The sequence below is a fragment of the Geotrypetes seraphini genome, chromosome 2, assembly GCF_902459505.1.
Source record: "Geotrypetes seraphini chromosome 2, aGeoSer1.1, whole genome shotgun sequence".
Taxonomy (NCBI): domain Eukaryota; kingdom Metazoa; phylum Chordata; class Amphibia; order Gymnophiona; family Dermophiidae; genus Geotrypetes; species Geotrypetes seraphini.
In genome coordinates this window covers 453,956,739-453,968,942 of record NC_047085.1, presented here as the reverse complement: position 1 = coordinate 453,968,942, position 12,204 = coordinate 453,956,739, and the positions used below count along the sequence as shown (strand labels likewise).

Sequence of the window (12,204 nt, the reverse complement as noted above, 5' to 3'; positions counted from 1 at the left end):
AGTTAGGATAAAGCCTGCAATGCTGTTCAACTCCTTGCAACAAAGTCTCAGTGAGACTCTTACATTAGATCCGCTAAAACTCCAATTTAATAATATTTAAAATAACTTAAATAAAAAAACAAAATAAAAAACAGGAATATAAGTCACTCAATGAGATGGCTGCTTTGTAAAATAAAGAGTTTTAAAAAATGGACTTGATTCCACTGCATCAAGTAAGATTTATCAGGTTTTAAGGGCTAGAAATTCCACATGATTAATTCCTAAGCTTAATGAATGAAGAGGAAAACATGTAAATTAGAGAGTACTCGGAAAAAGCTAGTAAAATCAATCGGTAAAATCCAGTGGAAGCAAAAGAGAATCAAATATACAAAGTCTCCTCCTCGCCGGCAGCTCTCCTCACAGGGGATTCTCCTGCTCTCCGCACCTCCCCACCGGCATACGAGTCATTTCAGGGTTAACAGATGTCAATGTGATTATGTCACACAAGCACGTGATGTCATCATGTCCATGTCTGTACATGTGCGGAGACCCTCCAGCTACGGCTCCGAGTTTAGTGTGCCACAGCTTGGAAAGGTTTACGAGATACTGATACAGGGGGTACTTAGCAATAGTGCATGCTAACACTGTTAACATGTTTTTTTTTACTGCAGATTCCATTGTGCCTCTATAGCAGATAACGCACATTAGAGAATGACATGGTGACAAAATTCATCACCGTTCCCGTCCCCGCGGATAACCTTGGTAAACCATCTTCATGTCATTCTTTAAAGAGAGAGGGAAGAATCAGAGTATGAATGGCCACAACCACTGACCCTCAAGCTTTGCTTTGAAGAATGCTGGTGTAGAAGGACTGAGGCTGAAATAGACACTAAAAAATGACATGGGATTATTTCCTGCGGTTATCCGCGGGGATGGGAACGGTGATGAATTTTGTCACCGTGTCATTCTCTAACGCACATCAAAAGCATTAATATGTGTTGTTATTAAATGACCTCCCTACTTGAGTCGGTGGTTTCCAAACCTGGTCATGGTTTTCGGCCATCTTCTACTATGTTACAATCAACTAGTATAGCACCAAAATAAATTAAGGGTGGCATTTTAGGAAGGGCATCCAGATTGGAATTTAGATGTCCCATGTCGTGACATCTGAAGTTCTGCTAGTATTTTAGAAGAGGACGTGCTGACCCAGAGCCTGTTCTAAAATACATGATAAAGTGGGCATTCATGTGCTGGTGTCTTGCAGCAAGAACATCTATTTTAGAAAAATAGATGTCTAAATTATTCAGGGGGCAACTAGGAATATAAACAGTTCTGTGGCAGCACATGAACATCTATGTTATGGAATGGCAACACAGACTTATGTGCTCAAACATAAATGTTTATGTGGACCATTTTAGAAACATGGAGGGGCATTTTCAAAACATACGTCTAAGTCCAATTTGGACATATGGTGCTGGACATCGAAAGTCAACAGTAAGAAAATGCCCATTTTCAAAAGGCAAACCACCATACATCTTGAAATATACAGTACACTTCACCCTCCGTATACACGAGGGTTAGGGGCAGAGCCTGCCCGGATTACTGAAAACCCGTGAATAACTTTTAGGGCCGACTTTGACCCACCCCTGCCTCCCGGACCTCCCTAGACCTTACCTGGTTGTCTAGTGGTGACGCGGGGCAAGAGCGATCTTCCTACGCTCCTGCCCGTGCAGAACTGTCATCAAAAATGGCTGCCGTGATTCGGAGGGGGAAGTGTATATATTTTTTAAATCCTCTATCTGGACATCCAGGCCATTGGGACACCCAGACCGTCAGGACGTCTATCTTTATACCACATTTTCAAACAAAATTTTGGCCAAGTCCTAAACGCCCAGAACAAGACCATTTGAGCGTAGTACTGGCCACCCAGAAATGTTAACAGAGCAGTGGGGCACCTTAGAGGGCACTGCTGTGAACTTCACAAAAAGGGTGCCATAGGTTATGGTGAGCCCCCCAAAACATACCCAAAACTTACTATACCCACCTGTCACAACCCCAATAGCCCTTATGGCTGGAGGTGGCACCTACACTTCTCCCTCCATATTCGCTGTGATAGGGGATTAACAGAACCGCAAATAACTTTTTCATATATTATTTGATGTTTTCTATTAAAAACCATTGTGAATATAGTGAAACCGCGAATAACATGGTAGGAGACCTGGTCTGTTCCTGAAGGAGAGGCAAAACACGGTGAAGAAAGTGCTGGGAATCGGCGATTTCTCTATGCAAGCTGATGTAATTTGGGGGGAGGAGCCAGCAAGCTTAAACGTGAATAATCGAAACCACGAATGCTAAAGCCACAAATACGGAGGGAGAAGTGTATATGGCAATAGAGTAGGGTTTAGTGGGCGCACATTTTCCGCCATAAATTAGTGGGTAGAGTAGCTTATGGGTCTGGGTCCTCCTGCCTATGATTCACTGGCCCACCCTCCAGGCAACTTAAGACACCTGTGTGCTGCTTTACTAGGCTTTCCCATACAAGGTGCTGTTCTAGAGACAGGTATGTACTGTTTAATTTACATCTTTGGGGGATGGGAGGGGGGTCAGTGACTACTGTAGGAGTGTGGAGGAGCCATATGTTCATCTCTCCAGTGGTCATCTGATCAGTTTGGGCACCTTTATGGCACTTGACCCTTCTAAAACAGGTCTAGTTCCAAACGTTCCATCCAGAATGTCTTGCAAATTGTTTGATTATCGCTGCAAGACGCCAATGTCTAACCCGCCTTTACACTGCCCAAAGGACACCCATAACACTCCTCCACCGTGCTCTGAACGTACAAAGGCTGGAATACCTTGCTAAACGTACAAAAAGACAATTTTGATTATTGGCACTTGGATATCCTGGCAATTAGGAATCTAAGTGCTGATTTAGGAAGCTTTTTGGACTCATTTAACAAAGAAAAGGTAGAGGTTTCCTACGCGGGCCGGCGAGGTAAATGCTCCAACGTTCATACAAATTCTATGAGCATCACAGCATTTACCTCACCAACCCACGGTAGAAACCTCTACCACAGCTTTGTAAAAGCCAGAGATAGACTTTATTTCGTCTGAAGCTGTCATAGAGCACAGTAGCCTTTGGCAGTTTTACTTTTGGGAGGGGATACTAACCCCTGGAAGACAAAGGAAGTGTCCTTAACAAGAACAGTTTTCTGAAATCTGGACACTCTAGGTCAGTGTTCTTCAACCACCGGTCCATGGACCAGTGCCGGTCCACAGAAATTTCCTGCCGGTCCACAGGACCAGCACTTGCATCAGGCCTAAAACAGTGTTCTTCAACCGCCCGTCCAAGGTGCAATCGATGTGGCGTTATCTTTGATCCAGCTCCCTCTTCCTAACTGATTCAGTGCATCCTGCGCCTGAACCGGAAGACTTCTCTCTGACGTTGCAACGTCGGAAGGAAGGCTTCCAAATGAGGCACGGGACATGCAAGGTGCAATTAGTACTATTATGGGGGCGGGATCTGGGGTGGAGATTGGGGATCTGGCCTACGACTTAGCACCGTGTTCTTCAACCGCCGGTCCATGGACCGATGCCAGTCCACAGAATAATTCTTTTATTTCTGACGGTCCATAGGTGTAAAAAGGTTGAAAAACACTGCTCTAGGTAGTGATTCTAACTTCATTATTTTGAACACAGATACTTATTCGCCTTCTGAAACGGGGAACAAACATCTACTTTTTTGGGCTTGCCGTAGTCCTGTCCAAAACATGCCCAGACCACACCTCCTTGCCATGGATTTTCTTCAGTTTTAGACATCCATATTCCCAACTTTGTAAAATTGGATGTCTAAGCATGATAGGTGTCTAAATGCCAGTTTAGGTATATCCAAACCGCAAGTGGTGTTTTTAAAATAAGCACCTAAACATATTAGCCATTAATGCAGCACTCACCATTTAATGGTATACTTGAGGTTTGGCTGGCTTACTGTGCTGTCATCGAGAAATATGGTGGAGCAGGAGCTGTACTTCCTTCTCATTTGTCCTGGGGGATGCTAGAAAATATGTGGAAAAAGCAATTAATTATACAGTTCCGCTAACTCTCAAAGCAAAGCCAGTCACAGACACTTTGCAGCTGCGGGCTTCAATACTTAAAAAAGACAGAAAAAGACTGTGGCAAGCTATGAAATAAAATACCAAGAGTCTGAGAAATTTTTTTTTTTCTGAAATGAGATCCAAGATCATCTTGTAACTGAACCTCCCCAAAATCCAAAGAAATGTAATTTTTCCAGAGCCTTTGGAGATAGTCAGCTACATGAGACAGAAACTCAGTCTGTAGATATCTAGACTAAGACCGTAGCAAAATGTTGGAGACACAGGATTTGTAAAGATGAGGACGTTACACGAGGAAAGCAGTTGATAGCAGAGCCGGGACCAGCATTTACTGCACCTAGGGAAGGTACTCCCATCCTCCACACTTTTTTTTTTTTTTTTAATTGTAGAATACTTTACCCCCTCTTTTATGAAACTGTGATAGCAGTTTCTAGTGCAGAGAGCCGCGCTGCTCCCGATGCTCATAGGAAGTCTATGAGCGTCGAGAGCAGCGCAGGCCATTCAGCGCAGTTCACCACACTAAAAACTGCTATTGCAGTTTTGTAGAAGAGGGGGGTTAGTTGTGAGCAGCAGATCTTCTTAGGACCTGCTGGAGCTAGATGACCTGTCAGTCATGGTAGGGATGGGGAGGCTAGCAGAGCAGTGGTATATCTGGACAGAATTTGGGATGGCAATAGAGCAGTGTCTCTCAAACTGTGTGCCATGGCACAGTGGTGTGCCCCAAAGAGATTCTGGGCATGCCACGAGAGATTCCAGAATTTAACTTTATTTTTAAAAATTCCCTTCATAAGTATACATAGAAACATAGAAAATGACGGCAGAAAAGGGCCTCGGCCCATCAAGTCTGCCCACTCTAATGACCCACCCCCCAACTTCACCTCCCAAGAGATCCCACATGTCTATCCCATTTTTTCTTAAAATCTGGCACGCTGTTGGCCTCAATCACCTGCAGTGGAAGTTCATTCCAATGATCAACCACCCTTTCGGTAAAGAAATACTTCCTGATGTCACCATGAAATTTCCCACCCTTGATTTTCAGCGGATGCCCTCTTGTGGCCGTGGGACCTTTAAGAAAGAAGATATCATCTTCCACCTCGATACGGCCCGTGATATATTTAAACGTCTCAATCATGTCTCCTCTCTCTCTCTACATTCCTCGAGTGAGTATAGCTGCAATTTACTCAGCCTTTCCTCATATGGGAGATCCTTGAGTCCCGAGACCATCCTGGTGGCCATTCGTTGAACCGACTTAACTCTCAGCACATGTACACTAGAATAGATGACATGCACATCGTGTACACAAGAGTCTGTCAATGTTATGAGCATCTTTGTGCGTAAGGATACAACCACCCAGACAAGCATCATTCTTTGAATTGATTGGTCCTTGAAAACTAACGGCAAATCATTTTTATTTTTATTTTTTATGCAGTAGTTATCCTAACTTGAGCAACAAAGCAATCAAGGCTTTGTTACCATTTGAATCTTCTTATCTTTGAGAACTTTCTGAACTTGGATTTTCAGCTCTGACAAACATTAAACCGAAAAAAAAGAAAACGACTGCAGATGGTGGATGATGAAGTGCGACTATCAAGCTGCATTTTGAGTTCATTTGCACTCAAAAATAAGCACTTCCATTACATCGATTAGCAATTCAATCCTATTTACTTTAGTTTCGCAGTTGTTACAATTACTCATACATAGCTTAAAGATCATCGCTTTCTCCAACTTTATTTAATGTTTATCTTGCACCTTTATGTCATTTATTATATAGTTTACAAGTAAAATTTTATGTTTACACAGATGACATTTTAATACTTATCCCTTTAACCGAATTTACTTCAGAAGTGTTAAATTAAATAGAGGGGCATAATCAAAAGGAACGTTTAAGACTGTTTTCATCTAAGTCACAAGTCGTCCAAAGTAAAAAAACAACCTAGGACACATTTTCAAAAAATACGTCCAAAATTTTTTTTGTTTCAAAAATCGTCTAACTATTCGTCCTGCTGATCTGATCTGATTCTTATGTAGTGAAACGGTTTAGTGAAGTAAAACAGCAGAATCAGTTGCTTTGGGCACAAAGGCACCTGTTCTTAGTTAAAACAAATCAAGGAACAGCAGAAATTGCAACTGTTTGTGCAGCCAAATTTAAGAGAAGGGGTAGTCAGAAAAAAAAAAAAGTGCTATTTTGATGCTATTATAGTAACTGCAACCTCATATTGGGATCCTGCAAAATGGGACAGGGATATTTGGAACGGACAGTGATATAGGAGATGACCCTTTTTTCTCGTACACTCATGGCACTTGCGGCTGAAAAATCACAGCATCAGAAACCTGTAGTTAAGAAATGCACGGGCAGCCCCAATTGTAGACAGATTGTAGAAGTCAAAATTGAGACATGCAGATCAGTGCATCTCATGCTTCATGAGTATTTTAGAACAGAATCTGTTGACATGCTGCAGAGCTTATTCTAAAATACAGGCGAGATGGATGTTTTTGCACATGCAACATAAGCAATCATTTTAGCAAAATAAACAGAGAAAATATTGACGAGTTCAAAGCCAGAACATAAATGGATGTATGTTGACACATACTCATTTATCTTTGCGACTTTAAATATAACTATGTATTATTGTGATGCTTTCACAGAGACCAGTTTCTCTTTGAGTTTGGCATTTGGAGGGGCAAAAACCAAGGTGAGATTAAGGGAGCAACATTCCCTAATCCCTTCAGTTAAATGCTTCTCATTAGCAGCTGTTTACCTAATTTTAAAACGTGATTGTTAGCAGGTGTAATGTCTGATGTCGATCTTTTAGGACATTGACCTTTAGCACCCTTCTGAAATGGGAAATAAAAGTGAATCTATCTGCTATGCCCTTGTCTCATCCAAACGGGGTGTAGGATGATTCATCATGGCTGTTTCAGCACGGCCATTTCAGTGTGATGAATCAGCTGCGATGAATTTGATTCAGCAAATGGGGAGGTGATGCCCTCCCCAAAAAATTATCTCCAAACAAGTCCTCCAGTGACCTCTGTGAGAGTTGGCCCTGGAGCAGCAGGCCATGGGGCAAGGCCAGGAAGTGGCAGTGGTGGCTGGTGGGAAGCCCATGCCCTGTCGCTAAATCGTCCATCTTTATACCACATTTTTGTCCAAGTCAAAAACGCCTAGAACAAGCCCTGTTGGACATGGGAGGGGTCTGCAAAGTGATGGACTGAACACCCAGACATGGCAGCTAAATAGTGGGGTACCTTACAGGACACTGCTATGAACTTCACAAAAAGGGTGCCATGTCTTCATCTCACTACAGCTCCCTTATAGATCATGGTGAGCCCCCCAAACAACCTCCAGAATCCCCTAGACCCACTTATCTACCACCCCAATAGCCCTTATTACATTACATTACAGATTTCTATTCCGCCATTACCTTTCGGTTCAAAGCGGATTACAAAAAGAGTTATGGAAGAAGGGTTACAACGTTAGATTAGAGAAGGTTTCCAAGAGAGGGAAATGTAGAATCTGGGGTTAGGGAGGGGATGGTAAGAGGGGGGTTAAGCTTTATCATGGTATTAAGCTTTATTAAGGGATTTCTTGAAGAGTATAGTTTTTATTTCCTTTCTGAACATCTTGTAGTCTGGGGTTGTTGTCAATAGGTTGGAGACTTGGTTGTCTATTTTCGCTGCCTGAGTGGCCAGTAGTCCGTTGTATAGTTTTTTCCGTTTTACTTCTTTGATTGGGGGGTAAGTGAATGGGGTGTGTGTTTTTCTATGCCTGGTAGAGGTGGTTTGGATGAGGCGGTCGTTTAGGTAGGTTGGGCTGTCTCCATTTATAGTTTTAAATAATATACAGTAGAATTTAAATTGTATTCTTTCCTGGATTGGAAGCCAATGAGAATTGATGAATGCCTCAGTAATGTGATTTTTCAATGAATAGACGAGTCTCAGGGCTGTATTCTGAATTGTCTGTAGTTGTTGCAGGGCAGGGGAGGGGAGGTAGAGGATGTTGCAATAGTCTAGGATACTTAGGATTAGAGATTGTACTAGGAGCTGAAATTGTGTTTTTTCGAAGAATTTTCAGACTTGTCTAAGGTTTCTCATAACTGCGAAAGATTTCTGTATTGTTTTGTTAATTTGTAGTTGCATGGTGCAGCCTCTGTCAATAATCATACCTAGAAGTTTTAGGGTGGTTTGCAAAGGGTAGTTGATAGAGTTGATTTCTAAGTTGGTTATGGTTGGTATTTTGTTGTTTTCTAGGAGGATGAATTTAGTTTTGTCTGGGTTGAGTTTCAGTTTGTGGTCTTCCATCCAAGTCGTAACTGTAGCTAGAGTTCTGTGTAGTGTGTCTGACATTAAGAGCATTGGTTGGTCAAAAGGAATGAGGATGGTGATGTCATCAGCATAGCTATAAGAGGATAGACCTTGTTTGTTCAGGTAAACGCCAAGAGAGGCCGTATATAGGTTGAAGAGAGTAGGGGACAGTGGGGACCCTTGTGGAACGCCACAGGGGTTTGACCAAGGTTTGGATTTTTCTTTGTCTGATTTTACTTTGTATGTTCTGGATTTTAAGAACTATGAGTATACTTTATCTGAGATGCCTATTGAGTCCAAGATTTGCAGTAGGATGTTATGATCTACCAGGTCAAATGCTGCTGTCAGGTCCAACTGTATGAGCAGCATTTTTTTTCCAATGCTGAGGAGCCACTTATATGCCACTATAAAAGGGTTTGGGGGATGTATAGGGCAGTGCACATGTTTAAGTATCAATGCAGTGCTTACAGGGGCTTATGGGCATGGGTCCCTAACCCACCCCCAAGATGGCTTAAGCCGCCTTTGTGCTGGACGACTAGGCTTTCCTATGCCAGGCTGCCAGGTGATGATGGTCTGGAGGCTGAATTTTAAAGGTGTGATTACAATTTTTATGGAGTTGGGGGGGTCGGTGATCACTGGGGTACTGTGTGGGGGTCTGGTTTATGTATTGCAGTGCTTATCTGGTGACTTTAGGAGAGTTTTTGTCCGAGTTCGGTTAAAGGAGTGTGTGGTGCAGTGGTTGGATCTACAGCCTCAGCACCCTGGGGTTGTGGGTTCAAACCCCGCACTGCTCCTTGTGACCCTGGGCAAGTCACTTAATCCTCCATATCCCCAGGTACGTTAGATAGATTGTGAGCCCACCGGGACAGAGAAGGAAAATGCTTGAGTACCTGATTGTAAAAACCGCTTAGATAACCTTGATAGGCGGTATATAAAATCCTAATAAACTTGAAACTTGAATCCTGGGTTTATGTGTTTGCAGTGCTTATCTGGTGACTTTAGGTGGGTTTTTGTCCAAGATCCGTTGATCCTGGGCTGTATAACTTGGTTATACATGCTGTACGACTAAGTCTAAGCCAGCCCACATCCCGCCCTCAACACTGTTCCTGAAATGCCCCGTTTAGCTTTGGTCGTTCAGCAGCACTATGAAGGCCTAAGTCGTTTACAAATACGTCCAAAACCCATTCTCCATACCTATTATATAATAGAAATTAGACACCTATTTTCTTTCTAGCTTACTAGTATAGCAGTGCAACTATGCACATATAATTTAGTCATGACCACTTACAACAGCCATAGAACGAACACAAATGCTCATACCTAGAATACTAACGAGCGTGCATAAACTATAGGATCCTATAATTGTGTGCCCCACCCACACTCTGCCCATGTGTGCCCACCTTCCTAAAGAATGATATGGGGACAAATTTGTCCTCACCCCTGCGGGATCTATTTCCATCCCTCTCCCATCCCTTTAAAATCGCAAGTGTTCGAGGCTTGTGCAGAAGAGGACAGAGCTAGGACAGGGATGGAAACAGATCATATGGGGACAAATGTGTCCCTATGTCATTCTCTACAACTATATAGTATTACAATTAGGTAGCATCTTAAAGATAGCACATAGCCTGCATATTGCCAATTATATGTATATTTGCACGATATATGAATATACGCTTGTATTCTAGTCATGCAGAAGCATTTTTTGAGCCTAAATGTTGGCAATATCTTTACAGAATTACACACATTACCCCTACCCCCACAACAGAAAAAAAGTTCAAAAGGATTTTCTAGGCATAAAGAAACCCTCCACCAATAGCAACCGTCCAGTAAAATAACAATTACAACTGAAAATATATGGAGATGGTGTCTGCATTCTATATAGCATTTTATAGAATTGCAATTTAAAAAATATGTGTATCTCCAGTTCTCTAATACACGCCACATTTCTCAACTATGGAGCTGATTTTCCCTTTGCAATTCATAATTCAAAAATACTCTCCATCTAATGCTAGATATTTGCAAAATAATACAAAAACCTGTCTAAAGACAAGAACAACCTATATAGCAAACTTATCAAACTCTAGGGTTGCCAGCTGGCTGGTTTTCAAGCAGGTCTTATCAGTTTTTAAATGGCCAAGCTGGCTGCTGGCAGAGTCCTAGAACTGACAATACAAAAGCTGTGTATTTGCTGTTGTCCTGACATTGCAGTTCCTCTCTCCCCCTCCCGGTTTCATCCAGCATCTCAGCATTATACTGAGCCCTAAAGCACCAGCATACCTACTATTGGCAAAATATAACAAGCAGGGCTGCTATGAGTATCAGTCATTAGACCCAGTTAGATTTCATCCCTCATTCTCCCACTGATCCATCTCCTTCTTTTCAATTTTGTTCCTGCCATCCTCTCACCCACTTCCAAAACATCATCTACCTACCTTTGTGCCTCATAGCTTCTTCCCTCTCCCGGCCATTCTGTGTCTCTTCTCTTAACCTCTACCCAGCTTCCTGTTCTCTTTTTCCCGCTCTACTTTTTTCACCTCTAATCCAATCCCATTTAGACAACCTTACACCTGATCTTTCACAGTTCCTTGTCTCTTTATACACCCTCTTCATCCCTTGCTAGCTCCTCCAGAATCTTTATACCTTATCCCCCTCTTGTAATCCCCTCCCTTTTTAAAGGCTTTACCTCTTCACATCTGCTCACTTCTAATATTATTCCCCTCCCTCCAGACACTCTTCTTCCTCCACTTTCCTTTCTTGCCTTGTGAAAACCCAACTGTGTTTGGGATCTACAATGGGATCTACAAGTCATAATTAAGAAGCCTTCTACTAATTGGTTTCTTCTACTGTTGGTCTACAGGAAAAATGCTTAGTAAGTTCAAATTTCAAGTTTATTTATAGCTTGATATACCGACCATCACAAGTATCTGGTCAGTTTACAATAATAGAAATTAAAAAGATATTTAAAATATTTAAAATTACTTAAAGAAAATAATAAATTGAAATAAAAAAATGGGGGTGATAGAGGCCAAGACAAGGAAATAATTGAGATGGGTAGGTGACGAGAGAGAAAAGGAGGAGAGGAAGATTTTTACAGTAATTACATTATGTAAATAAAAAATAAAAGGAAGGAAAAAGGGGAAGGATAAAACAGGAGGGGAAGGGGAATGTCGCTTCTTGAAAGTGTTTCTCTATTTATTTTTTATTTTTTGTGCCCACACAAGAGCCAGCATTGAAATTAGAGGAAAGGAGAGACAGGGGAGCTATGATTCAGACGTTCAAATACTTGAAGGGTATTAATGTAGAACATAATCTTTTCCAGAGAAAAGAAAATGGTAAAACCAGAGGACATAATTTGAGGTTGAGGGGTGGTAGATTCAGGGGCAATGTTAGGAAATTCTACTTTACGGAGCGAGTAGTGGATGCCTGGAATGCGCTCCCGAGAGAGGTGGTGGACAGTAAAACTGTGACTGAGTTCAAAGAAGCGTGGGATGAACAGAGAGGATCTAGAATCAGAAAATAATATTAACTAAGGCCAGTACTGGGCAGACTTGCACGGTCTGTGTCTGTATATGGCCATTTGGTAGAGGATGGGCTGGGGAGGGCTTCAATGGCTGGGAGGGTGTAGATGGGCTGGAGTAGGTTTTAACGGAGATTTCGGCAGTAGGAACCCAAGCACAGTACCGGGTAGAGCTTTGGATTCTTGCCCAAAAATAGCTAAGAAGAAAAAATTAAAAATTTAAATTGAATCAGGTTGGGCAGACTGGATTGACCATTCGGGTCTTTATCTGCCGTCATCTACTATGTTACTAAAACC

General features: G+C 42.1%; 1 protein-coding gene across 2 annotated transcripts in view; it reads right to left on the bottom strand.

Moving 5' to 3' along the window:
- The window catches only part of CCNY (cyclin Y), a 384,247-nt gene that overhangs the window by 101,121 nt on the left and 270,922 nt on the right, over positions 1 to 12,204 (bottom strand). For both annotated transcript variants that reach the window (XM_033931526.1, XM_033931527.1), the window contains one exon: positions 3,930 to 4,030. In XM_033931526.1, the coding sequence (XP_033787417.1) occupies positions 3,930 to 4,030 (101 nt within the window). The remainder of the gene's footprint in view (positions 1 to 3,929; positions 4,031 to 12,204) is intronic.